Raw genomic sequence first — 20938 nt, forward strand, 5'->3', positions numbered from 1 at the left:
CAAGAAGTATTTCGCTGATATTCACAGGACCTTATTAAAAGCATATATTTGTTAAATATAACAGCAGGGTCTATCAAGTGATTCTCAGGGGCTCAGACAGACAGCATTACTTTTATTTCCCCTTTTCACAAGTCTTAGTTTCTTTCTTTTCTTGTGCCTCTAGATATCTGATTATAAGGCAAATATTTATTGCATTAAAAAACAATATACAAAGGGGTCTTTATTTAGCTGGTGGAGAGGCAGAGCAAACCAAGAAACTTGCAAGGAACTAGTTGTTACTATTTATCACTTAAGTACTTTGTATTCTTCATCAGAACCACACTCACTTTTCCACACTAGGGAGAAAGGGCTGAGAGGTTTATAGGTTGTAGCCTAAGAGCAGAAATACTACAAAAAGACCCCACTTTTTTATAGTCCTTGTTGCTGTCCTCTTCCACACGGCTGGTCAGGCTAGCTAGACGGGCCTCTCGACGGGCTCTTGCTGAGGCCCGGTCACTGCCAGAATCGCTGGTTGTAGGGTTACTACTTCCTGCTTCCAACCTGTGGGAGATAAATTAAAGGTAAAAAAATTGGTTTTGAGAACAGAGGAGTATGGGAAAAGTAATGCTTACAGGCAGTTTGAGCCTTCTCTAAGAAGCACTTGCGAGGCCTGGCCCGAAACAACACCCAACATTTCTTCCACGAATCTCTCAGCTAGCATTCCGAGGCCTTATGGCTAAGCTGCACTAGCCTTTTGCACAATTGAAAAATTGGTGGTTTGGAGCCATGTGGTGACTTAAATCTTAGAGTTTTTAAAATTAGTGTAGGTTTGAGCAGCTTTCCTCAACAGAGTATGCTTTAAAAGCAAAAGTTTCTTTGATCTCAATGGCTCTTAGAAAATATTCCAATGAACTGTCAAAGAATCAAAAACATGCACTCAAGAGATCTGAGCTGGAGGTTCAAAGGGGGAGGAAAGGCAACTTGGGGCATGATATGTACAGTTTTTAGGTACACTATAGGTTTGTTGAAATCCCAAGTATTTCAGGGATACTACCACAGTATTACACAGCTCATTTTCTATCTTTTTGCTATATTCCATAACGAGACTGTTATGCCCGTGATTAGGGTTTCTGCATCTCCAAGCAACTGAGCAATGGTGGTTTTATTTACAGTATTGGTAAATTCATTAAGGGAGTAGTCTCTCAGCTGATATCTGGAAGCTGAGGCTCATTGTTTAAGTGCACAACTGATCTTTAACACTGGTTTATACTTTTCACAGACTTCACTCTTTCCAGACTAAAATGTGGTACATATCAAACTGTATGTACAAACCAACCCTGCAGGGCTCTACATGCCAAAACTGGGATGGCTTGAAAAGGCACAGCTGTGGAACATCATCTACTGTCTCCCTCCTGTGGTAGCTACTGCCAAAGCTGGGGGCAGGGAGGAAAGTTGAAATAAGCACTAGAAGAGGTAGAGGAGCAATAAGGATAACACAGAGAGGGGAGAGGCAAAGTAATTAGCTGCCAATGACATTAATGGCCACTTTTCTCTTATAGAGATGCTAAGTCACACAGGGTTCTTTCTTTTTCTTCTTCTTCTTTTTTTTTTTTTTGTAAATAGAAATATCTTTATTGACTTTACTGATTACAAAAGCAACCCATGCTTGTACCGAAGTGTCTACAGCAGAAAGTGAAAGTTACCCCATAGTAGTGACCAAGAAATAACCGTTATTAACAGTTTACTTCATATCCCTGCAGGTTTTTAAGCAACATAAATATGTTCAAATATGTGTTTATATAAATAAAATAAGATAATATGTTCTGTTGTCCAAGTCTCCCCACCCCCAGCCCCCAACTTATCCATGATGCTTTTGGACACATTTCCATGTAAGTAAAACAATTTTTTAAATGACTGCATAGTCTTCCATTGAATGATAATTTAACTGTATGATAATTTAACAAATTCTCTACTGATAGACATTTATATTGTTTTGAATTTACTATAAACAATGCCACAATGAGCAGACTTGTCTATAAATCTTTAGTGCATTTGTGCAATTATTTTCTTAGAATAAAATTGTGGAAATAGAACTGTTCGGTCAAGGGGTAAACATATTTTCAATGTTGATATATATACTGCTCTCCAGAGAGGTTTAATCCTTTCCAGTCCAATAGGAGAAATATAACATCTCATTGTTGTTAATTTTAATATTTTTAAATCATTAGTGAGTCTCAACATCTTTGGTTATTTACCTTGCTTTTTTTCTGGCTTGCCTATTCATAAGATCTTTGTCCAGAGGGGTAATTGTCCTTTTCTTTTTATATGGGAGAGGCGGCACTATCAGACAGTAGAGATTTTAAAACTGTCTGAGATAGGTTACAAATATTCCTTCCCTTCCTTTACTTTTTGTCTCTGTTTTTGGTGTGTTTTACTAGCAGACTTAAAATTTTACATAATTAACAACTTTTACGTTTATGGTATCATGCTTGGGGAGGTCTTTTCTATGAAGATTAAAAAACATCCTCTTCTATTACTTTTGTGGCAAAATCTTTTCCCTTATAAGTTGTAATCCATCTGGAATCTATTTTTTTTTTCTTTTGTATGGCTTGTGGGAAGGAACTGTTTTCCTAACTAGAGAGTTGTCACTTATTGAGTAATCCTTTCCCTACTGAGTTGAAAAGTCAGCTTATACACATGGCTGTTTTGGGGCTTTTGGTTGTGTCCCACTGATGTCTTTTTATTCCTGAATTAGTACCTCAATGTTTCAATTATAGTTTACAGCATATTTTGAAGTCTGTAGGGAAAGTCTCCTTCCACAAACGGTCATTATAATGTAATAGAGTTCACAAAAGATTAACTATAGCAAAATGACACCCTATCAATTTTCTGTTAGGTTAGAAGTAAATTATTTATCCCCAGCCGGTGTCTGGTGGAAGAGTAAGCAGAGAAAGAATACATGTAAACTTTTAAATTTTAGAATATGTTAATAAGGCAGAACCAGCTCCAGTACCAAATTATAAGGAGAGGAGACTCATTTTCCCTATGCTTTGTCATAACTACACCTTCCTCCAACCTCTTCCTAATGTCCCCATCAGAGAAGTCTTGATTACTTTTTATTTATTTTATTCTTCAGGAAAGTCAATTTTGTACCCTTAGATAACAGGTGAAAAATTGGAGGGTCATCCCTTCAACTATAAGAAAGTATGATATCCTTCCATAATTTTTTAGCAATTGTGAAACAGGTCTATAGTTCATTCAACAAATTATTACGGAGCACCATCTAGTATTGTGTTGGATCCACTATGGAATCCAAAGCTATGAAATGACAGTATCTAACCTCGATCTCAATTCAAGCATCTACTCTACAATGAAGCCTTCCCTGAACCACCATATTAGGTTACCTGACTCTCCTCTGTACTCATGATACCTGTCCATATTTCCGTCTTGGCACTACTTTCTACCGAAATTATCTGTCTCTCCCATGGTTTGTAAGGTACTTAAAGGTAAGGCTAGTGTCTTATTCATATTGTTTCCCTAGCACCTAGCACAGTGCCTGGTACAATGGTGCTTTAGGGAAATTAATTTGGTGGAAGTATACAAGATGAATTGGAAAAGGGAGAATCTGGAGGCAGGAAGGTAACTTAAAAAGCTATTGCATTGCTTTAGGTAGAAGATAATATGAGTCTGAATTATCATGGTGGTTGTGGAAATGAAAAGGAAGGAAAGGATATGAGAAACATTACTTAACTATATTAAATTTAATTAGACATGCATTCACTCACAAGTATTAAGCATGCATATAAAATAGGTAAAGTTCTTACCTAGAAAGTCTTTCATGCTAGAGAAAAGAGGAGACAAAACAAAAACAAAACAGCATTAGCAAAGGAGTGATTTTTATTATTTCCATTTATAAATACAGTTTTCAAAGCAGATGTCTCAACTTCACAGTTGGAGATAGGGGTGCAATTTAAGAAAAGCAATTCAACTGATGGCACAAAGGAAATCAGGCTACTTAGCTCTAGCTCATACCTTTTTGTAATCCATGACCCACTAGATTTGAGGCATTAGGGATAGCATCTGTTTATTTTATTTTTTAAATGTGATTTTATTGAGATATAGTCACAAAATATACAATCCTCCAAAGTGGATAGCATCTTTTTAAACCGGAAGTCAGCAAAATGTAAAACGATTGAAAAATGCTCCCACTACCGCAAAATAACAAATCGACTTTGTGTTCTCGAAGTGACTATCACTGACTTTCTGTGTGACATTTAACCTCTCTGGACCTCAATATTCATTCTATTAACTTCCTTCAATTCACAAACCCCCAACCCTGAGTGAATACTGCAATTTGCAATAGTAAAACTCTGGACAGTTCCTGGTTTTCTCCCAGATAGCTAGTGAAAGTAGAAGCGTGAGGGGAAAGGTAGGGGGAGAGGAAATATTCTCACTATAGTCCCTAGGATGTTGGGAAAAAAAATGAAAAGAATAAGACAGTGTTCTGAAGTCTCAAAAGAAAAGAGTTTTATAGATGCAAATGATTAGCTTCTTTACCTATGGTCATTTTGAGCAATTGGAACAACAATAACAAAAAACTTTTTTTTCTTTTTTCTTTTTAACCATAGATGACATTTGCCCTCCTATTCCTTCACTTTTCTTAAAGAACTTGGGCAAATAAAACCTTAATTTATTTAAATTTCTTTTATTCATTTCCTTTTGAGTTGTTAAAAGAACAACAAAATCCTTAAGGGCAGACAGAAGAAGGAAGAAGAGAAACAAGAACCAAATAATCTATGAAATTAATAACAGATCTTTGACCTACCAAGGAATCACGGAATGACAAGGGATGACACTGTGTTGATGAAGCATTAAGTGGGCCATGGAAGCCACTAGTATGCCAGCCAACACAGCGTGACAGCCCACTACACCATACCCTAAAGCTGTCCAGGGGAAGTGTGGTGTGACATAGCATATCTGACTAAGGAGGGACCCAGCAGGGTGACCTTGCTAGAAGGAGCTTTTAACCATGGAATTCTCTCTTTCAATCAGGGGTTATCATGTGTGCTTTTTCAAAATGTACACAACCAAACCTCAATCCTGGAGATTCTCTTTCAGTAGGTCTAGAAAGGGGCCTTTCTATATGTATTTTTTAAAAGTCCCCCAGGTGATTCTGATGTATAGCCCTGGATAAGCACCACTGGACTAAACAAAGGCTTTTATTGGACGACATGCCCCATTGAGATGAGGGAGTCAGTAAGAAAAGTATATGGCGTATCCTTTAACATTCTTATGCAACTAGAGTTTTGGAGTTCTTTAAGAATCCTAAAATTGCAAATCTGAAATTCAGGACAATGCTGGGCTTTCTCCCTGTCCCAACATTTATATATTTATAACTGAAAACCAGTGAGAGTGATATGCATATCAATGACCACTTCATCAACGTTAATAGAAGTTTGTTCTCTTAGTTGAAGTCTTTTTTTTTCAGAAAAGAAACTAAATTTTAATTACTTCTCAAGAAATTATTCAATATACAAAAATGCTTCAAGTGTACTAAAGAGAAACTGAGATTCTGGGCTGTTGGCTAGGCCATTCACTAGCTTTGTGGTGAGATCTGGCCTCAGTCCTTGGGTGAATTAAAATTCACAACCTAAATTGTGACATGTCAAAGACTCATGAATAATTGAGACTGAACACCATACCAACAATGCCAATGGTCTATTTTATTTAAGAGCCCACTGTGTGCAGAGCCCTCCAGGGGAGGCACCAAGGAAGAATAAGTAGACTAAGCCATATGAAGAGCCAAAAGCTGATCTGAAACAATGTAGGGGAAACATGCAAATAAGGGCTATGAAAATAACAGTGAAGACCTGGTGAGCTCCAACTGAGAAGGCTTCTGAAAAGAAGGGAGTTTTGAGAAGATGGTATTAGAGAAATACACTCACACACACCCCTATCACATATATAACAGAATTTTAAAACATGTTATGGGAGGATTCCCTAAAATTTCTTTATCTGAGATCCAATCACTGTTGTATCCCCAGGTATATTCTTAGTGCCTTCGGTGCTAGAACATGATAGTGCTCAAAAAACACTCATCGACATGAATTAGTAATGTTTCTGGGAGTAAGTGTGAAGGCCTTGGCTGGAACTGAGTTCTAATTTCTGCTCTGACATCTTCCAGCCATGTGAACTTGGGCAAATGCCACTTAATTCTCATGATAAGAATTAAATGTGATAATTATGAGACAGTACATTCTTAAGATGTCAGTTCCTTTCCTGGCTCCAGCCCCCTTTCCTCCCTCTTTCATTTTTTAGTTGTAAGGATATTGCATTGGTTGTTGATGCTGGTTAGGATATCAAGTTAACTCAGGACCTTTGATCCAGAGAAGTAAGTTCACACACAACCAAAGGAGACAGTAAACCAGGAGACTAGTTTCTCTCACTGTTTCTGTTTCTGGGCAGAATAGCCTTCAAACTAAACCATCCATACGGGAGAACCATTTCTGACAATCTCTCCAAAGATGGACCCTCCATTCCTTCTCTTAGATTTGGAAAAATGACCCATGTATATCTAAATTTTCCAAACGGTACAACTCTACAGTCGATTTGTTCAAACACCACAATTGCATGGAACTTTGAATAGGAAGTGACATACGGTAGGTTAGTATAGGCTGGAGTGAAATAGTGACACATCCTAGAGTAATTTGGGCAGATATAAAAAATATATTTACAGCTTCCCCCTCCCCAGACCCGAGGATCTGGGGGAAGGTACGGATGTGTTGGACATCCTCACCTGGACTGGTGTTGATGTTGTCACAAACATTGGGACTGGCGGTTTGATGTGCTGAGCCCTCGAGCATGGGACTTGCCCTTATGAAGCTCATTACCACAAAGGAGAGTCTAAACTTGCATGTAATGGTGTCTAAGAGTCTCCCCCTGAGTACCTCTTTGTTGCTCAGATGTGGCCCTCTCTCTCTCTAACTGAGCCATCTCGACAGGTGAACTCGCTGCCCTCCCCTCTACGTGGGACCCGACTCCCAGGGGTGTAAATCTCCCTGGCAACGCAGAGTATGACTCCTGGCGATGAATGTGGACCCGGCATCGTGGGACTGAGAGTATCTTCTTGACCAAAAGGGGGATGCAAAATGAGATGAAATAGTTTCAGTGGCTGAGAGATTTCAAATGGAGTCGAGAGGTCACTCTGGTGGACATTCTTATGCACTATATAGATAACACCTCTTAGGCTTTAATGTATTGGAATAGCTAGAAGTAAATACCTGAAACTACCAAACTCCAACCCAGCAGTCTGGACTCCTGAAGACAATTATATAATAATGTAGATTACAAGGGGTGACAGTGTGATTGTGAAGACCTTGTGGATCACACCCCCTTTATCTAGTGTATGGATGAGTGGAGGAATGGGGATAAAAACTAAAGGACAAATGGGGTGGGATGGGGGGATGATTTGGGTGTTTTTTTTCAGTTTTATTTTTTATTCTTGTTCTGGTTCTTTCTGATGTAAGGAAAATGTTCAGACATAAGATTGTGGTGATGAACGCATAACTATGTTATCATATTGTGGACAGTGGATTGTATATCATGGATGATTGTATGGTGTGTGAATGTATTTCAATAAAACTGAATTTAATTAAAAAAAAAAAACATAAAAAAGAAAAATGACCCATGTATAACCAAAATGGTCTGCCTTGTGCCTTCTTTTTCCTTCTCTTACTGAAATATAAGCCCATTTATGCTCAGTGTGCACGGACTGAGGCTGATTAACTTTCTGACAATAAAATCATTGTGCATTTGTTGACTTTGTTTTTCCTGAAATGCAGTGATCTCACTTGAAAATGCTGTTTTTAGTTTCCTCTTTGTAAATACCTAATTCGTTGGGTAATACTTTAGCTACATTTTTCAGCTTTAAATTCTGTTCAGTGGACTCTGGCAGCTGCCTTTATAGTCAAGAAACAAGCTTTCCCTTCCACCTCAACAAGGAAATTAAGATTTTACCAGGTATCAGTCTTGGCCAGTATCTATATCAAAATACGCTAATTATTACCATTGAGTCATATCTATAAGAATGATATGTAATTAACCCTTTTCATTTAGAATGTTCTGGAAGTACAGTGAAACTATTTATGACCTGTCATCACAACCAAGAAAGTTCTCAAACAGATATTTGACTGTATAGTATGGCCTCCACTGAGGAAGTTAATATAAAATGCAAACATGAGTTAGTACTTTCCAAGCAGCAATCAGAAAAAGCCCACAGGGTTCCTGAATAGGAAAAGACAGATTCCACAGGGTATTCAAGGGGCCTAAATTAATTTTGCCACAGATGAGAGCATGTGGAGGAAGATAATGTTAATGGGGCTCAAAGTTGTAAACGCCACATCAGTTCTTGCCCCTACAGGTTTTCTGCAGGAGACGTTTCGTTCGTCTAAGAAGCTGATGAATGACCCTCTAACTTCTGCCTGCCAGGAGCACCTAAAAGCAAATATCACAACCTATTGTTTATCATCTTTTTAAGGCATATTAAGATTCCTTGTTATCAGCCTTTTGGGGGTGAACTTTTATAAAATGTGTAGGTGATGAGTGATCTGGTAGATAAGAAAAGGCACAATTTCCCTAGATCTTGATATCAGAGAAAACAGGGCTTCCAAATTAATCCTTGATCTTTCCTCACTACTTCTAACACTTCCCTCAACTTTTACCTCACTTGTTCTGGGGTACATGGACTTGGGTTTTGACTGTTGCCTTTGAGGGCTAGCCTTAGCAATGTCCTGGGAAGGTCAGCCCTACCAATTAGAGAAATGTCCTTTTACATAAAACCTCAGGTATTAGGGATACTTGGATATAGCAGAGGTAACAAGTTACCACAATGCAAACAATACTATTTTGAAGAAGAAATCTGGAATTTTTAAAGGAGATGGTGTAACTATATTAGACAGTTTCCTCTTGTTTTATAATGTTCTTATAGGCTGGGAAGCAAGATAGCTTAAAAGTAAACAGGACTGAAGCACTGGGAAGGCGGGGCAAGATGGCAGACTGGTGAGCTGTATGTTTTAGTTACTCCTCCAGGAAAGTAGGTAAAAAGCCAGGAACTGCGTGGACTGGACACCACAGAGCAATCTGTCTTTGGGCATACTTCATACAACACTCATGAAAACGTGGAACTGCTGAGATCACCGAAATCTGTAAGTTTTTGCGGCCAGGGGACCCGCGCCCCTCCCTGCCAGGCTCAGTCCCGGGGGAGGAGGGGCTGTCAGCTCCAGGAAGGAGAAGGGAGAATTGCAGTGGCTGCTCTCATCGGAAACTCATTCTACTGATTCAAACTCCAACCATAGATAGACTGAGGCCAGACACCAGAGACTCTGAGAGCAGCCAGCCCAGCAGAGAGGAGACGGGCATAGAAGGAAAACAACACGAGAAGCTCCAAAGTAAAAGCAGAGGATTTTTGGAGTTCTGGTGAACACAGAAAGGGGAAGGGCGGAGATCAGGCCTTGAGGCGCATATGCAAATCCCGAAGCAAGGCTGATCTCTCTGCCCAGGGCACCTTTCCTTAATGGCCCTGGTTGCTTTGTCTATTAGCATTTCAATAACCCATTAGATCTCTGAGGAGGGCCGTTTTTTTTTTTTTTTTTTTTTTTTTTTTAAATCCTTTTTGCTTTTTCTAAAACAATTACTCTAAGAAGCTCAATACAGAAAGCTTCAAAGAATTGAAATTTGGACACGTCAAGTCAAGAGCAGAACTAAGAGAGCTCTGAGACAAAAGGCAATAATCCAGTGGCTGAGAAAATTCACTAAACACCACAACTTCCCAAGAAAAGCGGGGTGTCCGCTCACAGCCACCATCCTGGTGGACAGGAAACACTCCTGCCCATCGCCAGCCCCATAGCCCAGAGCTGCCCCACACAACCCAGTGTGACGGAAGTGCTTCAAATAACAGGCACACACCACAAAACTGGGCGTGGACATTAGCCTTCCCTGCAACCTCAGCTGAATGTCCCAGAGCTGGGAAGGGGGAGCAGTGTGAATTAACAGAGCCCCATTCAGCCATCATTTGAGCAGACTGGGAGCCTCCCAACACAGCCCAGCAGCCCAGAACTGCCCTGGGGGGACGGCACTCACCTGTGACATAGCACAGTCATCCCTCAACAGAGGACCCGGGGTGCACAGCCTGGAAGAGGGGCCCACTTGCAAGTCTCAGGAGCCATACGCCAATACCAAAGACTTGTGGGTCAGTGGCAGAGACAAACTGTGGCAGGACTGAACTGAAGGATTAGACTATTGCAGTAGCTTTAAAACTCTAGGATCATCAGGGAGATTTGATTGTTAGGGCCACCCCCCCTCCCCGACTGCCCAGAAACACGCCCCACATACAGGGCAGGCAACACCAACTACACACGCAAGCTTGGGACACCAATTGGGCCCCACAAGACTCATTCCCCCACTCACCAAAAAGGCTAAGCAGGGGAGATCTGGCTTGTGGAGAACAGGTGGCTCGTGGACGCCACCTGCTGGTTAGTTAGAGAAAGTGTACTCCACGAAGCTGTAGATCTGATAAATTAGAGATAAGGACTTCAACTGGTCTACAAACCCTAAAAGAACCCTATCAAGGACAGCAAATGCCACGAGGCCAAAAACAACAGAAAATTATAAAGCATATGAAAAAACCAGACGATATGGATAACCCAAGCCCAAGCACCCAAATCAAAAGACCAGAAGAGACACACCTAGAGCAGCTACTCAAAGAACTAAAGATGAACAATGAGACCCTAGTACGGGATATGAAGGAAATCAAGAAGACCCTAGAAGAGCATAAAGAAGACATTGCAAGACTAAATAAAAAAATGGATGATCTTATGGAAATTAAAGAAACTGTTGACCAAATTAAAAAGATTCTGGACACTCACAGTACAAGACTAGAGGAAGTTGAACAACGAATCAGTGACCTGGAAGATGACAGAATGGAAAATGAAAGCATAAAAGAAAGAATGGGGAAAAAAATTGAAAAACTCGAAATGGACCTCAGGGATATGATAGATAATATGAAGCGTCCGAATATAAGACTCATTGGTGTCCCAGAAGGGGAAGAAAAGGGTAAAGGTCTAGGAAGAGTATTCAAAGAAATTGTTGGGGAAAACTTCCCAAATCTTCTAAACAACATAAATACACAAATCATAAATGCTCAGCGAACTCCAAATAGAATAAATCCAAAAAAACCCACTCCGAGACATATACTGATCACACTGTCAAACATAGAAGAGAAGGAGCAAGTTCTGAAAGCAGCAAGAGAAAAGCAATTCACCACATACAAAGGAAACAGCATAAGACTAAGTAGTGACTACTCAGCAGCCACCATGGAGGCGAGAAGGCAATGGCACGATATATTTAAAATTCTGAGAGAGAGGAATTTCCAGCCAAGAATACTTTATCCAGCAAAGCTCTCCTTCAAATTTGAGGGAGAGCTTAAATTTTTCACAGACAAAGAAATGCTGAGAGAATTTGCTAACAAGAGACCTGCCCTACTGGAGATACTAAAGGGAGCCCTACAGACAGAGAAACAAAGACAGGACAGAGAGACTTGGAGAAAGGTTCAGTACTAAAGAGATTCGGTATGGGTACAATAAAGGATATTAATAGAGAGAGGGAAAAATATGGCAAACATAATCCAAAGGATAAGATGGCCGATTCAAGAAATGCCTTCACGGTTTTAACGTTGAATGTAAATGGATTAAACTCCCCAATTAAAAGATATAGATTCGCAGAATGGATCAAAAAAAATGAACCATGAATATGTTGCATACAAGAGACTCATCTTAGACACAGGGACACAAAGAAATTGAAAGTGAAAGGATGGAAAAAAATATTTCATGCAAGCTACAGCCAAAAGAAAGCAGGTGTAGCAATATTAATCTCAGATAAAATAGACTTCAAATGCAGGGATGTTTTGAGAGACAAAGAAGGCCACTACATACTAATAAAAGGGGCAATTCAGCAAGAAGAAATAACAATCGTAAATGTCTATGCACCCAATCAAGGTGCCACAAAATACATGAGAGAAACATTGGCAAAACTAAAGGAAGCAATTGATGTTTCCACAATAATTGTGGGAGACTTCAACACATCACTCTCTCCTATAGATAGATCAACCAGACAGAAGACCAATAAGGAAATTGAAAACCTAAACAATCTGATAAATGAATTAGATTTAACAGACATCTACAGGACATTACATCCCAAATCACCAGGATACACATACTTTTCTAGTGCTCACGGAACTTTCTCCAGAATAGATCATATGCTGGGACATAAAACAAGCCTCAATAAATTTAAAAAGATTGAAATCATTCAAAGCACATTCTCTGACCACAATGGAATACAATTAGAAGTCAATAACCATCAGAGACTTAGAAAATTCACAAATACCTGGAGGTTAAACAACACACTCCTAAACAATCAGTGGGTTAAAGAAGAAATAGCAAGAGAAATTGCTAAATATATAGAGACGAATGAAAATGAGAACACAACATACCAAAACCTATGGGATGCAGCAAAAGCAGTGCTAAGGGGGAAATTTATAGCACTAAACGCATATATTAAAAAGGAAGAAAGAGCCAAAATCAAAGAACTAATGGATCAACTGAAGAAGCTAGAAAATGAACAGCAAACCAATCCTAAACCAAGTACAAGAAAAGAAATAACAAGGATTAAAGCAGAAATAAATGACATAGAGAACAAAAAAACAATAGAAAGGATAAATATCACCAAAAGTTGGTTCTTTGAGAAGATCAACAAGATTGACAAGCCCCTAGCTAGACTGACAAAATCAAAAAGAGAGAAGACCCATATAAACAAAATAATGAATGAAAAAGGTGACATAACTGCAGATCCTGAAGAAATTAAAAAAATTATAAGAGGATATTATGAACAACTGTATGGCAACAAATTGGATAATGTAGAAGAAATGGACAATTTCCTGGAAACATATGAACAACCTAGACTGACCAGAGAAGAAATAGAAGACCTCAACCAACCCATCACAAGCAAAGAGATCCAATCAGTCATCAAAAATCTTCCCACAAATAAATGCCCAGGGCCAGATGGCTTCACAGGGGAATTCTACCAAACTTTCCAGAAAGAACTGACACCAATCTTACTCAAACTCTTTCAAAACATTGAAGAAAATGGAACACTACCTAACTCATTTTATGAAGCTAACGTCAATCTAATACCAAAACCAGGCAAAGATGCTACAAAAAAGGAAAACTACCGGCCAATCTCCCTAATGAATATAGATGCAAAAATCCTCAACAAAATACTTGCAAATCGAATCCAAAGACACATTAAAAAAATCATACACCATGACCAAGTGGGGTTCATTCCAGGCATGCAAGGATGGTTCAACATCAGAAAAACAATCAATGTATTACAACACATTAAAAACTCGAAAGGGAAAAATCAATTGATCATCTCAATAGATGCTGAAAAAGCATTTGACAAAATCCAACATCCCTTTTTGATAAAAACACTTCAAAAGGTAGGAATTGAAGGAAACTTCCTCAACATGATAAAGAGCATATATGAAAAACCCACAGCCAGCATAGTACTCAATGGTGAGAGACTGAAAGCCTTCCCTCTAAGATCAGGAACAAGACAAGGATGCCCGCTGTCACCACTGTTATTCAACATTGTGCTGGAAGTGCTAGCCAGGGCAATCCGGCAAGACAAAGAAATAAAAGGCATCCAAATTGGAAAAGAAGAAGTAAAACTGTCATTGTTTGCAGATGATATGATCTTATATCTAGAAAACCCTGAGAAATCAACGATACACCTACTAGAGCTAATAAACAAATTTAGCAAAGTAGCGGGATACAAGATTAATGCACATAAGTCAGTAATGTTTCTATATGCTAGAAATGAACAAACTGAAGAGACACTCAAGAAAAAGATACCATTTTCAATAGCAACTAAAAAAATCAAGTACCTAGGAATCAACTTAACCAAAGATGTAAAAGACCTATACAAAGAAAACTACATAACTCTACTAAAAGAAATAGAAGGGGACCTTAAAAGATGGAAAAATATTCCATGTTCATGGATAGGAAGGCTAAATGTCATTAAGATGTCAATTCTACCCAAACTCATCTACAGATTCAATGCAATCCCAATCAAAATTCCAACAACCTACTTTGCAGACTTGGAAAAGCTAGTTATCAAATTTATTTGGAAAGGGAAGATGCCTCGAATTGCTAAAGACACTCTAAAAAAGAAAAACGAAGTGGGAGGACTTACACTCCCTGACTTTGAAGCTTATTATAAAGCCACAGTTGCCAAGACAGCATGGTACTGGCACAAAGATAGACATATAGATCAATGGAATCGAATTGAGAATTCAGAGATAGACCCTCAGATCTATGGCCGACTGATCTTTGATAAGGCCCCCAAAGTCACCGAACTGAGCCATAATGGTCTTTTCAACAAATGGGGCTGGGAGAGTTGGATATCCATATCCAAAAGAATGAAAGAGGACCCCTACCTCACCCCCTACACAAAAATTAACTCAAAATGGACCAAAGATCTCAATATAAAAGAAAGTACCATAAAACTCCTAGAAGATAATGTAGGAAAACATCTTCAAGACCTTGTATTAGGAGGCCACTTCCTAGACTTTACACCCAAAGCACAAGCAACAAAAGAGAAAATAGATAAATGGGAACTCCTCAAGCTTAGAAGTTTCTGCACCTCAAAGGAATTTCTCAAAAAGGTAAAGAGGCAGCCAACTCAATGGGAAAAAATTTTTGGAAACCATGTATCTGACAAAAGACTGATATCTTGCATATACAAAGAAATCCTACAACTCAATGACAATAGTACAGACAGCCCAATTATAAAATGGGCAAAAGATATGAAAAGACAGTTCTCTGAAGAGGAAATACAAATGACCAAGAAACACATGAAAAAATGTTCAGCTTCACTAGCTATTAGAGAGATGCAAATTAAGACCACAATGAGATACCATCTAACACCGGTTAGAATGGCTGCCATTAAACAAACAGGAAACTACAAATGCTGGAGGGGATGTGGAGAAATTGGAACTCTTATTCATTGTTGGTGGGACTGTATAATGGTTCAGCCACTCTGGAAGTCAGTCTGGCAGTTCCTTAGAAAACTAGATATAGAGCTACCATTCGATCCAGCGATTGCACTCCTCGGTATATACCCGGAAGATCGGAAAGCAGTGACACGAACAGATATCTGCACGCCAATGTTCATAGCAGCAATATTCACAATTGCCAAGAGATGGAAACAACCCAAATGTCCTTCAACAGATGAGTGGATAAATAAAATGTGGTATATACACACGATGGAATACTACGCGGCAGTAAGAAGGAACGATCTGGTGAAACATATGACAACATGGATGAACCTTGAAGACATAATGCTGAGCGAAATAAGCCAGGCACAAAAAGAGAAATATTATATGCTACCACTAATGTGAACTTTGAAAAATGTAAAACAAATGGTTTATAATGTAGAATGTAGGGGAACTAGCAGTAGAGAGCAATTAAGGAAGGGGGAACAATAATCCAGGAAGAACAGATAAGCTATTTAACGTTCTGGGGATGCCCAGAAATGACTATGGTCTGTTAATTTCTGATGGTTGTAGTAGGAACAAGTTCACTGAAATGTTGCTATATTATGTAACTTTCTTGGGGTAAAGTAGGAACATGTTGGAAGTTAAGCAGTTATCTTAGGTTAGTTGTCTTTTTCTTACTCCCTTGCTATGGTCTCTTTGAAATGCTCTTTTATTGTATGTTTGTTTTCTTTTTAACTTTTTTTTCATACAGGTGATTTGAAAAAAGAAGGGAAAGTTAAAAAAAAAAAAAAGATGTAGTGCCCCCTTGAGGAGCCTGTGGAGAATGCAGGGGTATTCGCCTACCCCACCTCCATGGTTGCTAACATGACCACAGACATAGGGGACTGGTGGTTTGATGGGTTGAGCCCTCTACCATAAGTTTTACCCTTGGGAAGACGGTTGCTGCAAAGGAGAGGCTAGGCCTCCCTGTATTTGTGCCTAAGAGTCTCCTCCTGAATGCCTCTTTGTTGCTCAGATGTGGCCCTCTCTCTCTGGCTAAGCCAACTTGAAAGGTGAAATCACTGCCCTCCCCACTACGTGGGATCAGACACCCAGGGAAGTGAATCTCCCTGGCAACGTGGAATATGACTCCCAGGGAGGAATGTAGACCTGGCACCGTGGGACGGAGAACATCTTCTTGACCAAAAGGGGGATGTGAAAGGAAATGAAATAAGCTTCAGTGGCAGAGAGATTCCAAAAGGAGCCGAGAGGTCACTCTGGTGGGCACTCTTATGCACACTTTAGACAACCCTTTTTAGGTTCTAAAGAATTGGGGTAGCTGGTGGTGGATACCTGAAACTATCAAACTACAACCCAGAACCCATGAATCTCGAAGACAGTTGTATAAAAATGTAGCTTATGAGGGGTGACAATGGGATTGGGAAAGCCATAAGGACCAAACACCACTTTGTCTAGTTTATGGATGGATGTGTAGAAAAGTAGGGGAGGGAAACAGACAGACAAAGGTACCCAGTGTTCTTTTTTACTTCAATTGCTCTTTTTCACTCTAATTATTATTCTTGTTATTTTTGTGTGTGTGCTAATGAAGGTGTCAGGGATTGATTTAGGTGATGAATGTACAACTATGTAATGGTACTGTAAACAATCGAAAGTACAATTTGTTTTGTATGACTGCGTGGTATGTGAATATATCTCAATAAAATGATGATTTAAAAAAAAAAAAAAAAAAAAAAGTAAACAGGACTTAACAGTTCAATTCTCCAAATTCTGATAAAATGGCTTAGGTTTTTAAATCAGACTCCCCAACTGATTTTCACTGATGAACACCTCTGGAAACTATTGTTTTGTTTGGCTTCTTGATATCCTAGCTAATCTAGGGTTTGGTGAAAAAACAATGGTTAGATTGAGGGAGAGAAAAGTTTGTGTTTCTTGAGTAAAGGAGCAGCGTGATTGAATTGGTGGAGATTTAACTACAGTATTTCCTCTTCATCCTGCTGTCAGGCAAACTAAGCACACTTCACTATAATGCTGACATAGCTTCTCATTCTATGAAGCTAACCGCCAGCCCTGCAGGGAGACTACTGAGTAAATCTGGAGGGCTGGAGATAAGATAGAGTGGGAGTTCTAAGTGGTCTCGAGGCACAGTGAGCCCGGAAGTGACATTGTAAGAGGCAAGCAGAACACAGGCAAGGGAAATGGACACTGGAGGTTCTCCCAGAGAAGATAATTCTAAGAGGTCAGGAAATAAGGAGAAGTCCTAGGACACAGGGTTTAGGGACTCCAACCAAATCTTTGGAGGCTAGGAATGCGAGTTCTTTTCACCTATTTGGGAATGGCCCCATCCTCCTGTCGTCCCTCTTTTGTACACTCTCTCTTTTCAAAAAACAGAACAGTTGCTCTTATTCTCCTTTTTAAGTAGGGTCTGAAAAGCTTATCTGTACAAGGTGACATCATCTCTTTTGGAAAAAGCATGAAACTTCCATCCAATTTACAGGTTAATACACAAATGTATTATGTCACATGTTCTAATTAGGAAGTCTTAGAAGGAACTAGTATTTTTGTTACAGACTGTTGCTCTAACTTCTACTAAGACAAACGAATGACAGTCATTAAGATGAGACTCTCTGGTGTATCTGAACTAGATAAAAAACTGTTCAGAGAAGGAATTATTTTCATAGTTTTTATGGTCCAATTGGGGGTAATACATTTTGTGAATGGAATCCTGAAGCAAAAAAGGCTAAAAGCTGCTCAGAACCCAATAAGAACACAAAGAGTAGATATAAAAAGAATGACTAGCTAGCTGGGCCACAGTTTTAAAATGCCCCCAAACCAAGAAGCAGACTCCTTCCTTTCATACTTCTTGAAATATTTCCATAAGATTCTCATTGTTTGAGCCCTGTTTCTAATAAAAGAACAGAGCAAAAAATCACCATTAATTCAGATGGTAATGCTGGAAAGGTACAGGAACCAGGATGGTTTTGATTTGTGAAATGTGTAGGGCTCTCAAAACACCAGAGACTGGCTTAGAAAAAAACCCACAAATGCTTTTAACTTGAAAGTTATCAGGAGTTCAGGAAGGCACATAATTAAAACCAAACGCCTTCTACTAAGTTTAGAATAAAATTGTGGCTCTGGAAAGCTGGGCCCAAGGGAAAGGAAAGAGACCAAGTCACATGTCTATTGCCAAGGCCAAAACTGGTTTAACGCATGTTCTTTCGGAATTAGGGCCTGACCCCACAGTGACGGGAAAAAAAACAAAAAAACAAAAAAACCCTCCTATTTACATTTTCCCTGAAGAGGGACTAAGAAGAAGGAACATTTTATATCATGTTCTTGGATACTAGCTGAGCCAGGGGAAACTATTTGAGCTATTCTGAGATGGCTTACAGAGAACCAGCCTTTCTCTTCAGTGTTCTCAGATTAATGACTGATGATGAACAAGTCAGTGATATAAGTGAAGCTGCAGCAAGGGCCCTTCAGATTCTGAGAGCTACTGCAAACTTAATCGTTGCCCAAGTTAATTGCAAAATAATATAATTTTATAACTTTTTGAGTTTAAGAACATATATATGCCTAACACAGACAGCTTTTGAGTTGTAACATGCCTTTGCACCATCTTTTACTTCTAGGTAAGAGTGTCTTTCAAACTGCAAACAGAGAGGGCCCTTGGGAAACTTAAAAGAAGTAGCATATATCAGTCTCTAGCATTGTTTGAAATATATCATTCTAACCGTGTATTGTTCCAGTACTATATCTGGGGATCCTGCACAACTTGGAAACACATGTGGAAGTGGAATAAAAACTTTCAAGATTTATGCAAAGATGTAATGGTAGAGAACAGTGACGATGAGGCCAGAATAGTTTTCTATTGCTGCTGCAGCAAATTACCACAAAACTTAGTGGCTTCAAACACCGCCAATATATTATCTCAGTTTTGTAGGCAAGAAGTCTAGTGTGGCTCTACAGGGTTCTCTGCTGACCTGACTGAGCTCTTATCTGGAAGATCTCTGGAGGAACCCGCTTCCAAGCTCATCGGGGTTGTTGGCAGATCCAGTTCCTTACGGCTGCAGTTCTCAGGTCCCTGCTTTCTCGCTGCCATCAGCTGATGGCTGCTCACTAACCCCAAACGGCACCACATTCCTCCTCACATAGCCCCTTCCATCTTCACACCAGCAATGGCATGTTGGGTCCTTTCCATGCATTGAATTTCTCTGGCTTCTCCTCTGTCACCAGCTGGGAAAGCTCTCTGCTTTAAAGGACTCATAGAGATTAGAATCAGGTCTATCTGGTAAATCTGTATCTTAAGGTCAACTGTGCCATATCACAAACATAACATAAAATCATAGGAGTGATATCTCATCACATTTACAGGTTCTGGGAATTAGGCTGGGTCACCCTTGGGGGAGCCATTTTAGAAATCCTGATTACCACAAGGACCTTCTTTAAAAAGAAAAACACAGTCTAGTTTATCTGTAACATCCTCAACGTAAGGAATATATACATAGCAAATAACCTCTCAGATGCAGTTGGGTGATTATATACATTTAGAAATGAGAATAATGCCACAAGCACTGTCTTCTCGGGAAAGTGTGCATCTATGTGAGCAGGTGTGTGTGTGTGTGTGTGAAAGTGTACTTCCAAACAAAAATTAGCTTTTAAATCACATTATAATCCTTAATTTGTCTTAATCAATTACTTAGCACAGATATGATTCAAGAACAGTTAAACAGGAAAGTCAAGAAATACTGTACTTACAATGAGTTATTTTTATAAATATTTCTGAAAAATCTCATATGCCAGATGGGACTACCTTATCAATTTAATATTGCATATAAGAAATGATATCATGGAATGTTACCTCACATATTCTAGTAAATCTCACTCACTATACTTCAAAAGGAAAATCACTAAGTTTATTAAATGATAAAAACAAACCTTTGTTTTTTTGCTGTGTCTATAAATTATGCCACCTAAATATTATTGGAATTTTATAGCTATAATTTTCTGTGCAGGCCTAAACCTTTTCTCTGGGGATATTTCCAAGTTCTGAGGAATTTCTGGATTTTTTGGAACTCATGAGACTTACTTTACTCTAGCAGAAATGTATGAATATACTAGGGTCACCTCAAAATATCCAAAGTAAGCTAGTTTATTTTTAAAGATAATTCATAAACTCTTACAGTTCATAAATACATTTGCAGGTTTAGGCATATTCTCGATAGCCCTTCACGTGCTGCTTACCATATATGGTGAAAATGACCAATGGGAGAACGAGAATCTAAAACTGTGGCTCTATCACATAGGTCACATTTCTCATATTTAACATCTATTTTCACTTTCCCCATAGGTCAGAATTTTAGGTCAACACTGGTATACAAGGCCACCTGGAACCATAAGTGGTTTCATTTAAATGATTCAAAAAACAGGTTCAGTGAACACATGATCACCCCCCCCCCATTTTGCTAGGAAATATTTCATATAGTCCCTATGTAGGCCTTAAACCCCATTGCTTGACTGAGTTTCACTCCTTTTCTTTAACTGAGCTTCCTAGTCTCACCCCACTACTCTGTCAAGGCTGTGCAACAGACATTCCTGACCACCACAACACCTCTTTAGGATTAAGCTTTCCACACTTAAAGCCTGGAAAGGTGTGCTTTTTAAAAAAATATGGTATGCATCATAGTCTAGTAACCTAATTGGGTAGCAGTTATTTTAATTTTGTTTGGACTAGGCTGTGAATCAAAACCTTTACAAAGTGGTTGCCAAGGCTCACCAGACCTCACATTTCAAGAGGAAATAAACACCTGGGACCTAAGCAACATAAGGCAAAATTTTAAATTCTAAGTAGAT

General features: G+C 39.1%; 1 protein-coding gene across 4 annotated transcripts in view; it reads right to left on the reverse strand.

Annotated features, from left to right (window-relative positions):
* The window catches only part of PPP1R12B (protein phosphatase 1 regulatory subunit 12B), a 264369-nt gene that overhangs the window by 19422 nt on the left and 224009 nt on the right, over positions 1 to 20938 (reverse strand). For all 4 annotated transcript variants that reach the window (XR_005215124.1, XM_037825034.1, XM_037825038.1 and 1 more), the window contains 2 exons: positions 3804 to 3820; positions 405 to 540 (listed from right to left, as the gene is read on the reverse strand). Coding sequence is in view for 3 of the 4 variants with exons in the window: in XM_037825034.1 (XP_037680962.1) it covers positions 405 to 540; positions 3804 to 3820 (153 nt within the window). In the remaining variant the exon portion in view is untranslated. The remainder of the gene's footprint in view (positions 1 to 404; positions 541 to 3803; positions 3821 to 20938) is intronic.

Source organism: Choloepus didactylus, chromosome 2 (genome assembly GCF_015220235.1).
Source record: "Choloepus didactylus isolate mChoDid1 chromosome 2, mChoDid1.pri, whole genome shotgun sequence".
Taxonomy (NCBI): domain Eukaryota; kingdom Metazoa; phylum Chordata; class Mammalia; order Pilosa; family Megalonychidae; genus Choloepus; species Choloepus didactylus.